The sequence below is a fragment of the Diaporthe batatas genome, assembly GCF_019321695.1.
Source record: "Diaporthe batatas strain CRI 302-4 chromosome Unknown Contig00006, whole genome shotgun sequence".
Classification (NCBI taxonomy): Eukaryota; Fungi; Ascomycota; class Sordariomycetes; order Diaporthales; family Diaporthaceae; genus Diaporthe; species Diaporthe batatas.
In genome coordinates this window covers 748,186-769,302 of record NW_025408553.1, presented here as the reverse complement: position 1 = coordinate 769,302, position 21,117 = coordinate 748,186, and the positions used below count along the sequence as shown (strand labels likewise).

The window sequence follows — 21,117 nt, the reverse complement described above, 5'->3', positions numbered from 1 at the left end:
CCAACTGCGTAGCCAGTCCCCTACTAGTTGTAGAATGTTTTCGCCTTTGCAAGACCACTGGGTCAAGTCAAGGTTCACGCATGGACGGCTTCGCACTTCAAAGACAGCCAAGTGCATCAAGTCATGTTCCATTGCTCGTGCTCATCCAAGCAACCCACCCTCGACAAGTCAACACAACCAAACGCCTGAACGCCCGCGAGACCAAACAAGTCCCATATCCACCCACCTAAGCGACGACCAGCTCAATAACAGCCGAGTCGGACGTCCCGTGCCGGGAGAAGGAGGACAGCTTGAGCCCGGCCTGGGCGGCCAGCTCGCCGTAGTGGCGCTCGCTGCGGCGCTTCCCGCCAAAGTTCATGAAGAAGAGGTCCACGGCGCCCATCATCTGCGAGGGGGACTCGGTGATGATCTGCTCCGAGATGAGGACGCGCGAGTCTGGCGCCGCGGCGGCGCTGATCTGGCTCAGGATGTTGACGACGTCCTTGTCGGGCCAGTCGTTTAGGACGCGGCGGATGTGGTAGACCAGGGCGCCTGGGAGGTGATTGATTAGTGTCAGCATGCGTGTATTATTCTGTAAAGTGTGCCGACTTACCCTTGACAGGCTCCTCCCCGTGGAAGCTAGCACCAAACTTCTGCACCTTCGCCAGCGCCTCATCCGCCTCCTTCTCAACCTCCTCGATGGTCTCGGGCCGGTCCTGGAGCGCGCAGCGCTCGGCGGGGATACCGGGGTTCTCGGCCAGGATGGCCTTGAGGGCCTGCCCCATGCCACCGCCGACGTCGACGAGCAGCGTGCGGTCGCTCTTGTCAGAGGCAGCGGCGGCATACTTGGCGATCCAGCCAAAGTCGTACATGCCCGTGATGGGCATGTCAGCCACGCCGACCTTCATGGACGCGTTGAACGGCAGGGCCTTCTCCGGGAACAGGGCAAACACCTCGTAGTTGGTCTTGTCCGGGTGGCCCCACGACAGGCCCCAGGGGGTGATGTTGGCCTTCTTGGGCTCCGCGAGGCCGTGCGTGCCAAAGTACTCTGGCCAGTGCGCCACCGGCAGCAGGCAGTTCTCGAACAGGTGGCTGAACATGAGGCTGACGCCCTCGTCGAGGAAGAAGCGCGAGGTCCGGCCGTGCGCGTAGGAGCGCTCGCCGCCAGTGCTGGTGGCCGAGAGCACGTCGCCCGCCGCCAGGAAGTTGGCGAGCCGCTCCAGCATGTTGTACTCGGCGCCCGTCTTGGCTGCCAGGTCGGCCAGGGTGGTGGCGGAGCCGTCCGCGGGCAGGGCGGCGAACACCTTGTGCTCGATGAAGAGCTTCACCGCGCCCATCTCGGTGAAGGAGTACATGTAGCCGTAGACCTTGGCCTCCACCGCGCGCTTCACGGCCTCCGGCACGGCGGCGGCCTTGCCCTGGGTGGGCGCGGTCGGGGGGTCGGCGGCCACGGATCCCATTTTCTTTTTCTTTTTGGATGTGGTGTGTGCTGGGCTTCTGGGTGTATCCGGATGGGTTTTATTATGAGGTCGGCTGGTTCTGATATCTCATCTCGGTGCTGATCAAGTGGAAGTTGCGAAAGGCTCTCACTTATGAATTAGTTCATCATCTCAACCACCTCGCCTTCTGGTCACAACATCGCCATCGCCAAGAGTTTAAGAATCCCGACTACTCGGATTTTATTTGATGACAAAAAGAGGCGAAATGCGTTTATGATGGCCCGCAATGCTGTGCTGCGGGCCTGTGGCTCTGGCGTGCAAGGTGGTTTGAGAATCCTAGTCGGAGCATGGCGGTTTACTGCGTTGCGTTGCTACCGGTATCGTGGAATTTGCTGACAGTTTGGGTGGGTGGGCTGACAGTCATGCCCACCCGGCTGTCATGCAGCCTTGAAGCAGGCTGACGATGCCAAGGGACGTGGGCGTACTAGGCCCGACAACAAGCACGAAACAGAGATTAGCAATTGATCTATGTCTATGGCATCGAAGTCAGCTTGGTCATGCATGCTGGCTTATATGAGGAATATTGTGTGCACTTGGGAGCTCGAAGTAGATCTGTGAATGGCCGGCCGGTGACCAGAGGGAGGTCAGTAGCTTTGCTGCAGCAGTTCAATTACGCTGAACTCTCGACCAACAGAAGTCATGCGTCCAATTTCTTGTTCTATGGAGCTTTCTCGTTCGCTCTTTGACTATGTGCTTGTGTCCGGTATCCTCAGCCGCCCAAGTACACGGCCACAGGATCTGCACCCCAGACCGAGCTTCTTTTTCCAAGGTTCTCTTCTTTGCTTCTCATACATTGTACCTTTCGGCCCTGCCATTTCCCCCACTGATCTGATTAATTTTGTTCTTATCCAATATCCTAAAAAGGGCATTGGCTCATACCTCACAGAACAGGCTCTGTCCTCGTTGAAGGCTACCCCAGACTGCGCAGACTGCCCAGGTGGTGCTTCCCATATTTACTGTTATGTGAAGGCAAGATTGGCGTTCGAAGACCCCAATTACTTAAATGTGTTCAATGTAATCATGGTGTGTACAGTGACCCACCTAGTTATCCTAGTAATGTGCGCTATCATCTTCAATATCGTGAACTAGCCCAGTGCGTTCTTGGTCACCCACGCCTGTTACTATTGGCCGTGTACACTTCACAACTCAGCCAAGGGCTTGAGATGTTGGATTCCTGTGTAACTCACTGGGTTCAAGGTATGAGTGAATGCGTTATTGAGGCCGTACCGAGACAAAAGACAAGTCACTAGCCCGGTCCAAAATTAGTATAAATATGTGGGAAGTCTTGCCTCAAGCAAGCTTCTCTCACCAACACTGCCAGGCAAAACAACAACTTGAAACTCAAATCAAACCAACGCAACAGTTCAAAAAGGATAGCCAAAAACCGACCTGACCAGAACCTCAAACAAACTCGAAGTTGACACAAGTACGTCGTCAAAAACGCAAGAACTTTTCGAGCACACAAGACAAACGTGAACAAGCCGCTCCAACCCCCACAACGCCAAAATACTTCGTTCGAGAACCCCCAACCCAGACGATAAAATGCCAGAGTGTGAGCAGCACGGGACCTACACTGGTAGCTACTGCAAGAAGTGCGATGGGTCCTACATTTAGTCGCCAGTCAGTCGACAATGAACTCTTCGGCGGTGGGAGAAAATGAGACAGAGGCTCCGCCAGATGGACTTGCTAGCAGATACAGCTAGGGAACAATCGAACATGGATTGATTGCTCGAGTGCTCCCGGTGTTTCCAAGTTGCTCTTCATCTACCTCAGCGTGATATGTTCCTGCCGCTGGTTGTGTGTGTGTGTGTGTGTGTGTTTGGAGGGCTAAGCTCTTGGCTGGGATTCCCTTTGTGGGATTGTAACATCTATATAGCGACCACCTTGAGAGACCTGGTCTCACCGTACAACTCCTTTTGCGACGATCTAGTTAACGCCACCGTCAAGGCGGTATCCTTTAGCCTTGTTATGCGTCGTAAGGCTGAGGCCATAAGCACCTATCGTATTTTAAATACTGTATTGATATTTTTAGTTTTTGCAAGCGCTGGTTCTTGAGCGTTTACCTACGTATGAAGGCGCAATGTATGTCCTCGGACGTATGCGGAATAGAAGAGATATCAGTCCCTGCCACTCTTACATAATAGCCAGGGCAGACTCGGACCTCTGGCACTTTGCCAGTTAGGAACTTCTTATTTCAGTTACCTCTGTGTGCACGACTGTGTGGGGTTCAAATACACTGTCATGATCTCAAACTAAACAGCACCAGACTGTCCATTAACGGGGTAAGATAACAGCACGACAAACATGGCCTTTCTTAATGAGGTCAAGAAAACAGGCCAGGCCTGGGCACACAGCAGCGTCGAAGTAGCACGGAGGCATTCAATTATGTCGATAGAAGGCTTTGGCTGCTCATACGTGAACCCGATGCCAAAATGTCATGCCCAAAGCATCATCATTTCATTTCCAGTGTCGAAAGTCCTTGCACCATTGGAGAGCAATAATAGCTAAGCAGGTCATGTCGTTGGAGGGTTCTTCAATACTCACCAAACTGGCGGTTCCTGTTTGGGTGATTCGAGGATCATGTCAGTTGACACACGAGGCTCGAGAATCTTGGCTACTACAAACAAGAAGTCCCAAACCGATCTATCCAGGCCGTGGGAAAATGCGAAGGGCTCGGCTGCATCAAGCATGCTGGGCACGAATCTTGTTCTGAAGATATGATGGATGTGGGGTGATATGGGTAAATGACAGAGCGATCAATTGATGCGTTCAGATGAAGTCACTTCGGAGACCACTTGATGTACGGGAATGCCTGAAGCGACAACGATAAGCTTAAATTGAACCACACTGCCAGCATCTTCCCCCAAATGTCTCTCCACTTGAAACAGCACTGAGGCTCTACTTAAGCTCAGCGCACTGGCGGCCGCAGCTGCAGAAGGTCCAAAGCTTCCCCAGCGGGCGTTTCAGGCCCGAGTCCTGACGAACACCATCTAGCTGTTTGCCTTGAAACAAACCTTGTCTGCCAGTTGTACTGGACAATGAGCTCCACCAAGAACATGATCATGTCGAATTGGCGTACTGTCGACACGCGAACTCATCTGTTTCAAAAGTTGCTCCGAGAAAGGCTTCTCGTAGAATGAGGACGAATTATTTGTCCATTTATGTAAACGCAATAGCACTAGTAGTATTAGTGGACAGAGGGTAAATGTCTCTTCTCCAGCACCTAAATTACTGCTGAGAACAGAGATAACGGTATCTACACTATTCCTCTTCACTTTCTCACATTCCCCAGAATTGCTTCTAATCTTAAGTTTTCACCTGGTTTCGGAAATCTCCCATGTGCCGTAAGATCCAGAATTTCCTGGCTGTTGGCTTGTCTCGCACGGGCGCGTGGGGAAATATTAGATTGCCGATGATATCAGTCCTTTAAATTCTTCTCACAACTTTGACTGCACCCCTCTGCGGATACAGTGCTTCATGAACAGTCCTTTCCATATACACCTGGGCAGGGTTTGCCCTAATTCCTGTCGCGGAGCGACTTCTGAGAGGTCAGGAAAGGATCCCTTGAGTGGATTTGAGGCCCGTATCTGTGGAGGGTTGACAGACAAATACTAGTAGACAGGGTAGAGTTGTTTTGTAGCATTCTATCTAGAAAGCATAGGCAAGGATATGTCGGAAGCGTTGTGTTTCTAATTGGGTTTCCTCTGTTTGCCAAGAGGCGCTTAGGCCGCGTGTAGATCAATCAGTCACTGGCAATCGCTTGCAGTGTGCCGAGTGTCAGTGCGCTCACTCTGAACCGAATCATACAGCGTTACAGTACATTCCCTGATGAGCTCGACCTGCCGTCACACGTGGATGTCACGCATGCTCGCCACTGCGGCTCAAGTAACCTCGAGTGCTCTGTAGCGCAACTCAAACGCGGCATGGGGGGTCGGTGCGTGCCGGTGCATATTCATTGTATCCAGAAGTCGTCTCACGTTGGTCGACGAAGCTTTCAAATGTTACTGATCAAGCGTATCTGGTTGCACTTAGCAGTATACTTTCCTCACCGTGGCACACTACTGTGAAAAACCGGGCCACGCGAGGACATGTCTTCACCATCCAATCTCCCCGTGTTCTCTTGGCTCGTCTTCGCACGATGGTGCACGGTGGTATGCTTGTCTGTTCCGCCAAGATCTCGGAAGCACGGCCACCAATTCGAGGAAGACGGCAGCGATGTCGAGATAGGAACCTAGGTAGAGTGTGTGACCAACTGCTGCCAGCCTGGCACACGACAGGATCACATAGTTTGTTCCGTCGCCGCCCGCCCCCCACAAGAAAATGTAGCCTTTGATTTTGCCAATGTACGGATGTGCCCTCTGCCTTTAAGCTGAGGTCATTCCACGCCCGCAAAACCCAGAATTTCATCCCGACGGGGCATATTTGAGAGTCCGCACCACGAAGCGCACGTACTCCGGTCAGCCCCCGAGACTGCCGTGCCGATCAACAGTCTTCACAAGCTTGACTCAGTTAGCTCTCCTTGATTAGCTCGTTACCTTCCCACCGGAGTCTCTTGGCTAGCCGCAAGGACGATATATTTTCTTTGTCCCCTTTCTTGTTATCGGCGAGTTTGATGCCTTTGCGTATCGGTCTCGCTGGAAGACAGGCCTTGCCGCGGCTCAGCAGCAGCGATCGGTACACAACTTTTCGTTCTTCAATGTCTTGCAATGGCGTCGACGGTCTAACATTGAATTCGGCTCAGCAGCCAGCCGGTCCTTAGCGTTTGCCCCCTAGGAGCGATATATGGAAGCATTGACGCCCTGAAGCGTGGTTGATTCCCACTACCCGTCATCCCATCGCTGTGCCATTCGTCACGCTCAACAATGGGCAATTTCGATAATGATTTTGACGTGACCTTGAGGTCGCAAAGCTGGTCTTTGTATAGCGTTGGAATCGTCGTGATCATCTTCAGATTGTAAGTCCTGCCTGTCTCGTACCCTTGCTTGGCCAACTTCGAGAACTAATGCGTCAGACCGTCAGCATTGCAAGAGCACGAAGGTTAGGAGCCGCAAATTTCCAGGCCGATGACTACCTCATGCTTCTTGTGGTGGTGAGTAATGCCTCCAGGAAACATGAACAAGAAAGCATTTTACTAATCTTCCGTCACTCAAAGGTACTCTATACTGCTCTCATAGTCTGCCTGAATATGATCTCAGACGGCGGAGGATCTAATCTATATCCGCCGGGGCTAGAGAAGAGCTTCACAGCCAAAGACATCCAGGACCGCATCTATGGCTCCAAAGTCGTCGTGGTTTCGGAGCAGGTGATGCTGAATTTGATATACACCATCAAAGCCTGCATGCTTGTTATGTATACGCGCTTAACCCTGGGGCTCCGCGACCAACTCATTGTTCGATGTCTCGCGATATATGTATTCATCGGATGGCTCGCAACCGAGATCGCCTTCTTCACAGCTTGTCAGCCATTCGAAGGCTACTGGGCAATACCGCCACCAGATCCGCAGTGCACTACTTTGCAGAAATATGCAATCGTGCAAGGGTCTTTCAATATCACTAGTGATTTGGTTATGATATGCATACCTATGCGTGAGTGAGCTTATTTTTTTCTATGTTCTCTGTTATCCAGCATGTATGCATGAATATACGGATTATTTTTGCCGTGTCGCATAAGCATTTAAGGTCTGTCACATGTCGCTAATGTCTACCAGCACTCATCCTGCGCATGGCTCTGCCGTGGCGACAAAAGATTGTCATCGCGTTCATTTTCTCCTTGGGCATCTTCGTCATCTTAGCCGCCCTTCTCACCAAAATCTTCAACCTCACAGACGTATACGATGACAACTACATGCTCTGGTATGTACGGGAGGCTAGCGTAGCAGTCTACACGAGTAACCTACCGATGATATGGCCACTGCTCCGCGACTGGTTCCCCTGCCTCCGTGACCTGACACCTGGCGCCGATAGGACGGACGAGAGGCAGCCCGCAAGAGCGGGATTGACGTCGGCATACGCATCTCGCAGATCTACCCGCAGGACGACGACTAACTTCAGCGGTAAAGCAAGCGGCGGTACGACGCTACGCTCGTCCTCGCTGGAGCCTGCCGCGGGCGTCCACCGAAAGGGACCGGCGTATGATGTCGAGATGGCGATCCGTGCGATCGAGTTGGACGATGAGTCGAAGCGCGAGATTTATAGGAGGAGAGAGCTCGAGGATCAAATTGGAGTCGGTGGATGGCACGACAGGTCGTCCATCGACCAGGCGATGTGCCTCCAGTCCCCGCCGAGGAGCGTCTCGCGTGCGACCACGGTGGAAAGCGATTTAAGGTATCTTCAGATGGAGCAAGAGGCTCGCGATATGATAATGATGGGTGGAATTCAGGTGAAAACGTCCTTCACGGTGCAAGAAGAGGTCGCGACGCCGCCACAGTCAAGCCACGGAGGACCGTCCCCGGAGCCCTGGGCGCCAGTTAAGCCCGGGTGGTGAGAATTATCCGGAGACAGGGAATATGACAGGAAAACCAATGCATGTTCAATAACTGGACGGCGGAGTTTCGAGAGTCTTTCTGGTATATACGTGTAAATACTTGATACCTAGGTAGCTATCTGTCAGTCTCGGCCGACTTGAAGGCTATTTCATGAGCTCAAATTCCATCAAGGATCATTACGCCGGTTTTTATTGCGCAGGTTACATTCTGATTATTTTTCAAGTGGTTTTGTGCTTGATACGTTCCTACAACAAAGTATATTCGGCCCCTTGAGACCCCTCAAAGACCAAAACGACATCCCATGGGATAATACCGAAGATTGCAGAGACGCAGTTCGAATTGTCTATGGCACAACGCCCGAGATTGTACTGACACATCTGATACCGTCTGAAACTCATCGGATGATGGTTGCAGGCTTCACACACATTATTAATATTTCACTACCACATCTTTGAAGAGTAATATGGAGTCAAACCACAGCCTCTGTGGGTTCCCTTACTCTTGTGTATTGACGGCTATCATTGAGACTATGTATTTAGATCTGTTCCTACGGAAGCAGGGAATTTATCAGATAGAAATTTGGGGATTCTTTTTCCTGTAAGATGTCATCACATAGGAGCCCTGGAGGTTGGAGGGGTGGTTGGAAAATGCTCTGGCCATGTAGCGAAAACACGGGCAGTACTCCTGATCTCACAGTCCAACTTGTACGTGACAGCTTCAAACCCAAGTTCATAGTGGGGAAAGACAGACCTGCGGCAATAAGAAAGGATACGAATGCTTGAATGGTTATTGATCTATTTGTCAGGCCATGTTACATGCAGTATCACCAACAGAGCCTCACTCTGGCTGCATGTGACCTTTTCAGCATACGAGATGACCGCGCGAATGCAGCACGCCAAGTTCTTTCCGCTCTAGAGCTAAGGAACTGCCCAATTGCAGGTGCACACGACGTTGACCGACCTGCAGAAATGCCCTTTTGGCTGCGCTTGATCTTCTCCGGGTGCCTGCTAGCTGACTTGTACCCCCTAGAGCTGCAGTCGGATCTGACATCCCTCGGAGGTTTAGGCTGTGGCGCAAATATTATCCACTTAACACAGCCGATTACAAACGAAACAAGCTTGAGGCTGATTCTCGGGCTGAATGCCCTCCGCATTTCACCTCTGTATTTGGGTACTCCGAGTCTTTGCCAACCCCATCGACTCAGACTAGGATGTTGTAGTTTCAGTCAGACGCCAAAGTTTGAATCGACAACGCTGATTACAGATGAAAGCCCCAGCTGTATGAAACGACACGCCCAAAGCAAGCCCAAACCTGAAGAAATACACACTTCGTCCCTGCAGCTATGGACCCACTGTCGGGAGCAGGCTTAGCAGGGACGGTGGTGCAATTTGTTCAGTTCGCAGCAAACCTCTTCAACATCGCCAAAGAAATCCATCGCTCGTCTACAGGGATATCAGAGGAAATAGCATCTTTGGAGGGCATATACAACAGGTTGGCGGCTCTAAGCCAGAACCTGCAGCAGTATGCCGATGCGAGCCACGGCAGCGATGGCGCCCAGCCGGACAATGCGGGCGATACCGCGATGGTGGCCCTGGCCAAGGAATGCAGGATCGACTGCAATAGACTTCTCACTGTGCTGGAAAGAATCAATCATGGGCAGGGAAACTTGCCCAAATGGTGGAAGAGCTTCAGGTCAGCTCTGAAGGAGATATGGCATAAAGACGAAATCGAGGCACTGGAGGGTCGTATCTCGAAGCATCAGACTCAACTTATCATGCATATGTGCATGGATTCAAGGTCAGAGTGCTTCCGAAAGACGATTCAATGATCTGAATGGCTTACTGTGTGTTGGTTTTTCAGTGAACGGCTGCGTCATATCAGAGCACAAATGAAACACGATGATGTTAAACGCCACGAGAGCTTCTGGAACAGAGTCAAGACAATGGAAAGCAACATTGAGGGGATCAAAAGCGCGCTTACTGCAGACACTGCAAAGCGCCAGCAGTCGAACCCGTCTCAAGAGCCCAGCCATTCTTCTGGTAGTGACTCGGAGTCTCTCTGCCAAAAGACATCGAAGCTATCGCTGGATGATATGGACAAGCTCCAAGTCATTAAGAGGGTGTTTGCGGATAGGTCCGAGCTTCGAAAACTAATATTACTGAGCGACACATTCACCACGGGCGCGGCTGACGCTATTTTGCAAACCATCGACTATGAAGAACGAACTGCCCGGCACGAAAGTATACCGGACGCATACACAGCCACCTTCCAATGGGTATTCGACAAGAAAGCCCAACAAGGCACTCAGCTTCTTGAGTGGCTGGAGAAAGGAGGCAAAGTATTCTGGATAACTGGGAAGCCTGGTGCAGGCAAGTCCACGTTCATCAAATTTGTGGCAGACAGTCCACGTACGAAGACTGCTCTGCGGAAATGGGCTGGCAAAAGCAAGCCCATCATCGGTTGCCACTACTTCTGGAGCTCAGGGTCATCGATACAGAAGTCCCGTGACGGTCTTCTTCGGTCACTTTTGCATGACATATTCTCCGAGGCCCCTGAACTTCTCCAGAAGACATGCCCGAGGCGATGGAAGAGAGCCTTATCTACGAACTCCGCAGTGGGCCCTGCTTGGTCTTCTTCAGAGCTGAGCAGGACCATCTTCGAAGTCGTTAAGAAGGCCGAAGCAGATTTTAATTTCTGCTTCTTCATCGACGGCTTGGATGAAGCTTGCCTGGAAGTGAACGACAAGGATCTGTGTGACACCATAGTCGACTTGTCAACCTCTCCTAACGTGAAGCTTTGCATCTCAAGTCGGCCCTGGAACAGGTTCACCGAGTATTTTGGAAGCCGACCAACATTGAGCATACAAGAGCTGACTCGTGATGATATCCGAAATTATACCCAACAAGAGCTCAGCAGACACCCTAGGTGGGGAAGCCTTGACAACGAGCGTGGCACGAGAGACAGTATGGTCACCGAAATAGTACAAAGAGCCCAGGGCGTCTTCTTGTGGGTTGTACTAGTTGTCCGACAGCTTCGAGAGGGTCTGACGAATTATGATACCTCGGCAGACTTATGGAAAAGATTGGACAGGATCCCGGACAAACTGACAAAGTTTTTCCAGCTCATCATTCAAAGCGTAGAGCCGATCTACATGCAAAAAATGGCAGAAACGTTGTTGATTGCCGCCGCTGGTCAAGGCCCCCTTCATTCCGCAATCTACACCTTCCACGACCGGTGTGATTCCAACCCAAATTATGCCGTCGAGGAGCAGCTCATTCCTTGGAATGACGAACAGCTTGAAAGCGAGATCAGGCCATTGTCGATCAGGTTGAACTCGCGTTGCAAGGGACTACTTGAGGTGGATGCCTTCGACAGGGTCAACTTTCTCCACCGCACATTGAAAGACTTTCTACAAATGGAGGGAATGTACGGCGAACTTAAGAAGCAGGCCACCTCAGGATTTGACGCGGAGCTGAGCATCTTTCAAGCGTACATATGCTGGATCAAGCATGCGGCCTTCGTGTCCATGGGAGGAATCGCATACTATGGGCCCTCTAAGAGTCCTTTGGTTGATACTCTGGAAACGGCACTTGGATATGCTGCAAGATCAGACAGCCCTTGCGTTCTTGGCCTGATCGATGACCTGGACTGGGCGGTCCACAGGATGTTCAAAACTGGGCAGGCGACGTTCGCTGGCACCGAGACGATTCAGCAAACACAACATCTGTTTCGAACCTGCATCTTGAGGACTGGGCTCGACAGGTATCCCGCCGAAACCTTTTATCAAGCGCCCGGACACTCGAAGGAGGTACTTCCACTGGTCTCCGTCCTGAAGCTTGACGCACAAGTCGGGAACGATTACGACGTAAGGTGGTCAGCACGCAGGGTCAATCTGCTTCAGACCCTCTTGGATCATGGGAATAACCCAAACGAGGCATATATCGACCCAGAATCTGGCCTTGAGACCACCCCGTGGTCCGAGTTCGCGAAGCGATTGATGCCATGCCCGCAACTGGAGCTGGATAGCCTGCCAGCTGACTACCCGCAGGGGCCGTTGATGGAGGCAGTGAGCAGCGTCGTGTTATCAATGCTTCTGGACAATGGAGCCGACCCAAATGCCTTGGTCGAAGGCGAAGAGTCGCCTGAGCCCCTCCCAGTGTGGGCCAAGTTCTTCCTGGCCTGCTTCTTGACCCCAAGCCTCATTCTGCACAGCGATCGATACCTCGAGGACCTGGATAAGATGGTGCACAAGGCAAACCTCGAAGTCAACACAGGTTTTCTCCAGCCACTGGGTCAGTGGTCAGTAGGAGAGCCGATTGAAGTTGTTTGCCGAAGCCTTGGTGTCCCGGTACCGTTTCGAAGTGCTCTGTGGAACATCCTGGGCTGCTTCCTGAAGAAAGACCCTGCCTTAACACCGACACGCACGCCCAAGAGTTACAGGGAGCTCCAATTGTATGCCAAGGTGACGAAGACATTTCTGCGGCATGACGATCTCTCAAAATTACCACTTCTTGACATCCAGGAGGCAGTGACGCAAAGCATGCCTATGAGCCTCGTGCCAGACATATTGGAGGGTATCAATGCGTTCCTTGGGTCTTATCCGCAAATCAGGCCAGCGGCCAAGAGAAGGAGGAGGGCACTAGACGAAGAGGGTGACGAAGACATGGCCTGCGGTCAGGGAAACAAGGCTCCTAGGCTCAGCTTCATCTGCAACTCTGCCAGCGCGACGCCGGGCAGGCATGTTGGAAGGACGTTTGGAGAGACAGTAAGGGCTTGAGCGGCGGATGACAGACAGCACATGGTGGTGTGCAGAAATTGTAGCAGTAAATTTGGATAATTGAGCAGTCTGACCAGAGATAAAAGGCACTCGAGGGCAAGATGTGAGTGAAGGTTTGTACCACATAATATGGTGGCCCGTGCTGCCCCAGGCCGGCACTCAAATGCAGCAGCAGATCTGCCAGTGGATGAACGGTGTGGGCAGTGACAAACGCAAACGCAATCGTAAACGCAAACGCAAACGCACATACCACTGCACACAGAGGCAAACAACAAGCCACTTCGTTCCAGCCTAATAAACCGCCACAAACTCCGGCGAAACAGTGATCTGGCGGTTACCTGGATACCTTGGACGCCTCTGACTTTTATTGGACACAGAATTCATTCCACCTGTTGTCTTCTGACAGCAAAACAAGAGACTTGAAGGCAGAAAGGCTAGAGCAAAGTGGACCTGGTCCACCGTCGAGCAGGGTTACACAGTAATAATTACAGGCACACATCTCCATAGGGTAGAGTGAAGGGTGAAGGGGCAAGGGGCACGCACGCACGGCTGCACGGCTGCACGGGACTGCCCAGGCTTGCCAGGGCACACACACAAGTCCATCACAGAGGGGGGGCCAGAAGTCCAGACCCAGACCGAGACCGAATTGCTGGGTAGCTTGGTTTGGTCTAGTGGGGCCGGCGCATAGCCTCCGTCCCTGGCTCTTGCATTTCTTTTTGCGACACCCTTTTTGGAGCTTCACCCTTCCCATCCTCCTCGCAACCGTCCTGCCCAGCCAACGACCTCCTCCCTGCACCTGCTGCACCCTGTCTTTGTCCATCAGGTCGGGGCCGCTCAATCCATCCTCCACAAGTGACTGGCTTGCCAGACCCTTTGTTACTGTGCCCCAGCTGATGCTGCGACTCGACAAACCCTGGGAGACTCAAACTTGAGCCGAGTCTCGCTCTGTCACTGAGCACACGCACGCTACTCATCTACCAGCCCCGTTTCTCCTTGGCCCTCGGCCACCGCGACGGAAAACTCTGAGGCAGCCTCCCACCCAGATCGCCATCATCTATTACGAACCGTCAACTACACGATTCTGGTCTCGCAAACACTGACCTGTTCCAACCCCCAAGATGGCGGGTGCGACACCAGACATCCAGCAGATCCTGGAGCAGTTGCGTGGTAAGCATTCCCCATCCACACCGTCATCCCGTCCTCCCTCATCTCTCCCACCCCCCGGGTTCGATTGCCCTCAACTGACACCCTCCTCCAGCTACCCAACAAAGACCTGCGACAACAACCCCAACCCAAGGCCAGCCTGGTCTTCCCGGCCCCGCCTACCCTCCTGCCCAGGGCTATGCCATGCCACCAGGTGCCCCTCCCGCGCAGCAGAACAACTACCCACCTCCAGGTGCCTATGGCTATCCCCAGCCCTCCTCAAGTGGAACAGTGGACCTCAGCACAATCAAGCCTGTGACTTCGGGTACTGTGAGCATCCAAGATGCCATAGCAAAGGCAAAGGCCGTCGCTGCCGCCAATAACCTTGCGCCGTACGAGCGGCCTCCAGTCTATGCTGGCAACGACGGCCGTCGCCGCTCGCGTTCCAGGTCTCCTCCCCGTCGCGAGGCTTTCCACGACAACTACAACCCCTACAGAGATGAGCGTCGCGCTGATCGTGGTGGGCGCGACCACGGACGCGAGCGGTCGTACTCTCCTCAGCGTGGTCGCCAGGGCGCCTTCTCCCCTCGCGGATCCAATCCTGCGCGCCAACGCTCTCCCCTCCGCGGAGAGGATGACAGCTCGTCAGAAACCATGCAGATCGAGGCAAGCCTTGTCGGCCTCATCATCGGCAGGCAAGGAGAGAACCTGCGCCGAGTCGAGGGAGAGACCAAGTGCCGCGTGCAGTTTCTGGCCCCACATAGCAATGACGACAAATTCAGGCAGTGCAAGATCACTGGCCCTCGTGCGAGGAGAGCGGAAGCAAAGGCTGCCATCAATCGGATCATCGATGATAGCGGCATGGGTGCGATCGCCAGGGCTGGTTTGGATAGAGGCCAACCCCGTCAGCCCCCGACTGTCGACCCCACTAGTGGCCAGATCAACCTAAAGGACGGGGAAGAATGCCTGCAGATTATGGTCCCTGACCGCACTGTGGGTCTCATCATCGGACGTGGCGGCGAGACTATTCGTGATCTTCAGGAGCGAAGCGGCTGCCATGTGAACATCGTTGGGGAGTCCAAGAGTGTCAACGGACTTCGCCCAGTCAACCTCATTGGCCCTTATGCTGCTGCAGCCCAGGCCAAGGACCTCATCATGGAGATCGTGGACAGCGACAGCCGGAATGGAAACTCGGGCGGCGGCGGCGGCGGCGGTGGCGGCGGTGGCGGCAACCAACACCAAGGCCGACCCAACCAGCGAGATAACGGCCACGACAAAACCAATGATGCGATCTTTGTTCCGAACGAGGCCGTTGGAATGATTATTGGCAAGGGTGGCGAGACTATCCGTGAAATGCAGAACCAGACTGGTTGCAAGATCAATGTCTCACAGCAACCCGCGCCTGGTGAGGCTGAGAGAGAGATTGAGCTTGTCGGTAGCCGAGACGCAATCGAGCGGGCCAAGCGGGCCATCGAGGACAAAGTCGAAGCAGTTGTAAGTGTCCTGGCTCGTGAGATGGTACCGTTTGTCGCATACTCTAACACCCGGATCCAGAGACAGAAGAGCAACGGCGGTGGCGGCGGAGGCGGAGGAGGACGCGGTCGTGGCCAGCACCGCGACTACGACAATCCAAACTATGGGCAGCCAGCTTCTAACAACCAGCAGTCACGGGCACCTGCGGCTCAGGCAGGCGCCGACAGCCAAGCCGACCCCTACGCAGCCTGTGAGTATCAGCCAACCCCTTGGCCCGTGATCCAGGCCATATTGTGACCGCGCGAGCAATGACTGACAACACGGCAGATGGCGGCTACCAGAACTACCTGGCCCTATGGTACCAGTCCCTCGCTGCACAGCAAACTGCTGCAGGCCAGGGCGACGCTTCCAAGCCACCCGGCACATCGTAACCGGCCATGCGCAAGAGACGCGGCCAACTGCGTGACGTCTTCTGCGGAGAGATTGACCCGACTGAACCACTGCATCGCTGTTGACTGACATGGCGGCTGTCCGTCTAACCGCATCCTGATGAAGCTGCCCCATGCCAGAGATGCACACCTTTCTTGAGATTCGCCCAGCTCCATCTCCATACCCCGACTTTTCTTCAGCCTTTCATTGTTTGAGAACATCGTTCGTTTCCTTGGCATCACGGTCTCCGCCGAGGAACCTGCCTTACAGAACGGGGCTCCCTCCCTGGGGCCGATCTGACATACCCGTGGACTCCTGACAAAGGCCCGTGAGGCAAGTGGTGTCGCACCTAGCGGCTTCGATTGATTTGACACTTCTTCATGAGATGCCACTTGATCGTAGTCCTGACAGCGACTTGACTGCCTTTTGGGCCATGGTTCGCAAACTGCACGGACGAAAACCTATTGAGCTTGTTGCGCTTAATGTGCCTGGTCTGACGTCGTCTGGACACTCCATAAAAGTTCAGCTTCGTCACCAAACTTTGATACCACCCACGGCCTGGCTGCTCCTCATCCCGGGGCCCTCTCGAGGGCAGCTGCAGCGACCACCCCAAACGCAATTTCCTTCTGACTGCAGGCGTTTGTTCATTCAACATTTGTCGTTCATGCTCCGCAACTTGAGACTCAAGTAAGCTTGCTTGCATCTGACATTTACGGTTGGTGACGGTAGTGCGTCGTGACACGGCGTCTTGTGGTCCCTGAAGCGCGTCCATGAAGACCGGCCATCTGGCTTCTACTTGCTGCACATGCGTCTCATCACACGTGGTTACAGTCTTCTGAAAATTGGTCGTGACCAGTCTCTTTTCAGCACTACTCTCCATAGCGCCGTCTTCTTCGTGAGTATAATGAGGGGAATACCGGGTCAGGATATGCCACCGCTGGCCGACGAAGGGCTGTGGTAGGGCAGAGGAGACGCAGCCGAGGGACACGGCAAAGCATTGCCAATGTGTAAAATATAATATGATGACATTCTGAAATAGCAAGGACTCGATGCAGTGGTCGTGACTTATTCTGTTTATTGTATCCTTAGCAGAGCCCTGCCGATTTGCAACTCGTGCTGTGCGTTCACAAGGAGTGTGCACTTGAGCAAATCGAGGCTCCATCATTAAGGCGCCTGCACTTGGGCCCCTAAACACTTCCGCACCCATACCTATGGACTCACATCACAGCTTCGCCCTCGGCGCCCCCGACACCGCCTCCTCCCTCACGAGCTTCTCAACAGCCTCGACCGCCGCCCTGGCGACGACCTCGTCCTGGGCGGGGGTGCCGGTGCTGCAGCCCACAGCACCGAGGATCTCGCCACCGGGCCCGATGACGGGGACGCCGCCGCCGATGACGTTGAACCTGCCCCCGTTGGTGCCGTTGATGCCGTAGGCCGGGCCGCCCGGCCAGACGGCCTCCTTGTAGGACGAGGTGGGGACCCTGTGGCCGGCGGCCGTGAAGGCCTTGTCGATGGCGATGGCGACGGAGGTGAGCTTGGCGCCGTCCATGCGGGTGAAGGCGAGGAGGTGGGTCCCGGCGTCGACGACGGCGATGTTCATGGGCACGCCTATGCTGGCGGCCTTGGCCTCGGCCGCGGCTGTTGCTGCTTTGGCGGCCGAAATTGTTAGGGTGCGGGTTGTGGTTGTTGCCGGCATTGTGTTGGTTTACGGAGATGAGATGAGATGAGATCAGATTAGAATTAGTAGTTGGTTGGGTTAATTCTCGTGCTTTGTCCCGTGTCTAAACGGTGCGTATTCAATTATGTGGAAAAGGGGGGTCGTCTCCAGACTGCTGGGACATCAGGTGAGATGGACGTTAATGGAGTGACGTCGTCGTTTTAATATCAGTCTCAGGGCTTGGAGACCTTCGAAGATGGTTCGGCATTCGGGATCGATAGGGCATGCGATATCGGGGTATATGGATTACAGCTTGCCGGTTTGTAAAGCAAAGACTTAAGGAGCAGCGAAGACGAAGAGAAATAAATATCGAGTTGTAGCTTTAGGGGACAGATAGGGAGGGATCAACTCAGCGTGCTCGCTGTGAGGGACGAGGTAATACATTTCGGGACGGGGTGTGGTCTGCATGTAAGTTGGATATCACGTTCCCCAGTCCTAACCCTGAACTCGTCTCTAGTGTCGAACACACCTTCACCCAAGTACCGATGTCGACAAGGATGTAGCTGTTATTTCAGTTCGAGACCGAGTCTTGGTATATTTTTTAAATGACAATCCTTCCCCAATACATGGTTACATATAACGGCGCAGGAGCTGAGCCAGGGAGCCGGGCAAGGTTGGCAACACAACGTCGCAAGGATTGCGTGGGCCCGCACGACCTATCAGAAGCGCTAGAGCATAGCACGAGGGCAGCACGTGGGCGAACCATGGTGTTGCTATCACTACCTACCTAGAGGTAGGTACCTACATACACAGCAATGACGGCGCAATTCTTCTTTGGCTACTCAGATGCTCACTGTCTTACCGCAGTAATCCACTGGGCTGCCCCATGCCCCACTAACGACCATGTCCCTGGGCGGCCTCTTGTGCTGTGGGTCGCGAGGCACAACACGCACCCGGCAGCCTGGCCAACCTTGGCTGCATCATGGCGCATATACAATTTTTGGTACGCAGATAAGCCCACAGCTAGGTTGCTCACGCCTGATCTCGCGTGAAGGAGCAGCTCCTTGCTGGGGGTCATGCGACACCATCTCTATCCTTAAAGCCTCTCACGCGCCGCGCCCAGCCTGTGGGCGTACCTCCCGCGCTTGACGTCAAATGTTCACGTCAGAGCTGTGGCTCCTGCCCTCAACAAATCGCCAAACGACTTCTTCTAAATTCACCTGTCCTGAGGCCCACCCTAATTCGCCTTTTCCCACAAAAGCTGTCTGGCGAGGAGTCCATCGCTCCTCTAACGCACCGAGAATCCGTGGTGTCACCAGACAAGCAGCACAGACATGACAGCCCACGTCGATGACAGCCCCAAGTTGGAGGCCGGCGGCGACGAGAAGCTCAAGCTACCCGAAGAAGGCGTGCTGACCGACGCCGGCCCTGCGGATGGCAGCTCCCTGAAGGGCGGCGAGGACATTCTGGCACTGCAGGACCTCGACCCGGCGCTCAACGCCAAGATGCACCTGGTCAACAACGCCATAGACGAGATCGGCTGGACAAACTACCACTGGAAGCTCTTTGGGCTCAACGGCTTCGGCTACGCCGTCGACTCGCTCGTCCTGCTGCTGCAGTCCATCATCGCCACCCAGGCCTTCAGGGAGTTTGGCGAGGTCGGCTACCCCCGCGCCCTCACCATCGCCGTGTACGTCGGCATGCTCACCGGCGCCATCTTCTGGGGGTCCTCGGCCGACGTCGTGGGCCGCCGGCACGCTTTCAACATCTCGCTCTTCGTGTGTGCCGTGAGCACCCTGCTCTGCGGTGCCATGACGAACTGGGGCTCGCTGGGCTTCTTCATCGCCCTCGTGGGCTTCGGGGCCGGCGGGAACCTGATCCTGGACACGACTGTGTTTCTCGAGTACCTGCCCTCCCAGAAGCAGTGGGTGTTGACGTTCCTCGCCGCCTGGTGGGGGCTTGGGCAGGCGATCACTGGGTTCATTGCTTGGGGCTTCATGGGTGAGTTGCACCTGGCAGCGTGACCTCACAGCCGCTGGGGATGTGTGAACGTCATGGCGAGTTGCTATTGCTGACCTTGGTCCCATCTCGGTAGTGCCTGAGAGGTGGAATTGTACCGATGCGAGATACTGCTACAAGGAAACTAACATGGGCTGGAGATGTGAGTAATGACCTCTGGTGATGACCTCGGCTCAGATGGCCTAACAAGGGCATAGATACAATGCTCACATCGGGGGCGCTGGTCTTCGTCATGTCGGTCCTACGCGTAACAGTGGTGCGACTCAAGGAGACTCCAAAGTACCTGCTGGGCCTCGGGGACGACGCTCAAGTCGTCGAGACGCTCCAATTTCTGGCCAACAAGTACAACCGCCCGATCTCGCTCACATTGGAGAAGCTCGAGGCTTGTGGTCAAGTCAGAGGGGCCCACAGCAAGAACCGCTTCTCAGTCAACGAGTTCATGATCCATATCAGGGGTCTGTTTGCGACAAGGAAAATAGGTGTCTCTACCATCCTGATATGGATCTCCTGGACGCTCATTGGCCTCGTCTACCCACTCTTCTACGTCTTCCTCCCGTACGTTTCCTTCTAGGACCGCGAGAGTTCACGACGGATATCCACTGACACCATACAGCACCTATCTCGAAACCCGTGGGGCAGATTTCGAAGAGACCCCCGTAAGCAACTTTCTTCTTTGCTCGTATCTCACCAGACCCCACAGATAGGATCCAGCCTAACCTCAAGCTGCCACAGTACGAGACGTGGCGCAACTACGCCCTCGTAAACGTCAGCTCCATCTTCGGCCCGATGCTCGCAGGGTGGATGTGCGACCTGCCCCTCCTCGGGCGGCGCTACACGATGGTGATCGGCGCCCTCATGACCATGTGCTTCTTCTTCGCCTACACGGCCGTCCGCTCCGCCGCCCAGAACGTCGGCTTCTCGTGCGCCATCGGGTTCTGCCTGAACATCTACTACGGCACGCTGTACGCGTACACGCCCGAGGTGCTCCCCAGCGCCCACCGCGCCACGGGCAACGGCGTCGCCGTCGCGTGCGCCCGGGTCATGGGGATCCTGTCCGCGGTGATTGCGACTTTTGCTGATACCAGCACGCCCGTGCCCATCTACCTGTGTGCCGCCCTGTTTGTGGCCCTGGCGGTTGTCAGTGTGTTCTTCCCGTTTGAGCCATATGGGAAGAGGAGCTCGTAGGCCGGGGCTAGCTTGCAACGGCTTGCGGGATTGTTTGATGATGTATGAGGTAGAAGCAAAGATATAATATGTAAATAATGACTTTGGGAATACTAAGACCGCTGCTGTCGGCTGAGGCACGTTTGGCAGCCACATCAGGTGCGAATCTTGAGCACTCACTTATTTATTCTTCGCGTCGGCTGAACTCAAGTCTTTGAAACCCTGACGCTGTTATGAGCCACATTCTGCCGTCTGGCATGTAACGATGTGCCGTACGACTGAAAGTTGCCATGATCAGCTTAGATGAACCGACTGGCTTGAATCCAAGATTGCCTTTGGGCATTTTCCCTCTGTGTAAAGCGACCGCTTACACCATCATGATTTGTATAACAATACAATCTCTCGATCCAATATTCTGGTTGTCAGTAGCTAGCACGTGGGACCTATATTGTCCTTTCATCGCGATATTTAGAGGTTTCAAAGTTTATTAAGC

The 21,117-nt window shown here is 54.1% G+C and overlaps 6 protein-coding genes across 6 annotated transcripts; 4 read left to right on the top strand and 2 right to left on the bottom strand.

Moving 5' to 3' along the window:
- Positions 1–226: 226 nt before the first annotated feature.
- Positions 227–1,439, bottom strand: KVR01_005729 (uncharacterized protein; the record flags this gene model as incomplete). Its single annotated transcript, XM_044790336.1, has 2 exons — positions 227–531; positions 593–1,439. 2 exons carry the CDS (start codon positions 1,437–1,439, stop codon positions 227–229), a joined length of 1,152 nt encoding a protein of 383 aa, XP_044644532.1.
- A 4,901-nt stretch (positions 1,440–6,340) lies between these two features.
- Positions 6,341–7,961, top strand: KVR01_005908 (uncharacterized protein; the record flags this gene model as incomplete). The annotated part of the gene is made up of 4 exons (XM_044792725.1): positions 6,341–6,378; positions 6,516–7,063; positions 7,186–7,477; positions 7,529–7,961. 4 exons carry the CDS (start codon positions 6,341–6,343, stop codon positions 7,959–7,961), a joined length of 1,311 nt encoding a protein of 436 aa, XP_044644711.1.
- A 1,136-nt stretch (positions 7,962–9,097) lies between these two features.
- Positions 9,098–12,824, top strand: KVR01_006380 (uncharacterized protein). Its single transcript, XM_044792390.1, has 2 exons — positions 9,098–9,759; positions 9,823–12,824. The coding sequence occupies exons 1-2, from the start codon at positions 9,305–9,307 to the stop codon at positions 12,737–12,739; spliced, it is 3,372 nt and encodes a 1,123-aa protein (XP_044645183.1). The 5' UTR covers positions 9,098–9,304; the 3' UTR covers positions 12,740–12,824.
- Positions 12,825–13,361: 537 nt separating this feature from the next.
- Positions 13,362–18,034, top strand: KVR01_006368 (uncharacterized protein). The gene is made up of 4 exons (XM_044794320.1): positions 13,362–13,906; positions 13,998–15,376; positions 15,437–15,605; positions 15,683–18,034. The coding sequence occupies exons 1-4, from the start codon at positions 13,858–13,860 to the stop codon at positions 15,784–15,786; spliced, it is 1,701 nt and encodes a 566-aa protein (XP_044645171.1). The 5' UTR covers positions 13,362–13,857; the 3' UTR covers positions 15,787–18,034.
- KVR01_006459 (uncharacterized protein) lies at positions 17,007–17,480 on the bottom strand (the record flags this gene model as incomplete). Its single annotated transcript, XM_044787694.1, has 1 exon — positions 17,007–17,480. One exon carries the CDS (start codon positions 17,478–17,480, stop codon positions 17,007–17,009), a length of 474 nt encoding a protein of 157 aa, XP_044645262.1.
- A 198-nt stretch (positions 18,035–18,232) lies between the features above and the next one.
- KVR01_006476 (uncharacterized protein) lies at positions 18,233–20,849 on the top strand. Its single transcript, XM_044790308.1, has 5 exons — positions 18,233–19,442; positions 19,537–19,602; positions 19,658–20,015; positions 20,074–20,116; positions 20,193–20,849. The coding sequence occupies exons 1-5, from the start codon at positions 18,776–18,778 to the stop codon at positions 20,643–20,645; spliced, it is 1,587 nt and encodes a 528-aa protein (XP_044645279.1). The 5' UTR covers positions 18,233–18,775; the 3' UTR covers positions 20,646–20,849.
- Positions 20,850–21,117: the final 268 nt, after the last annotated feature.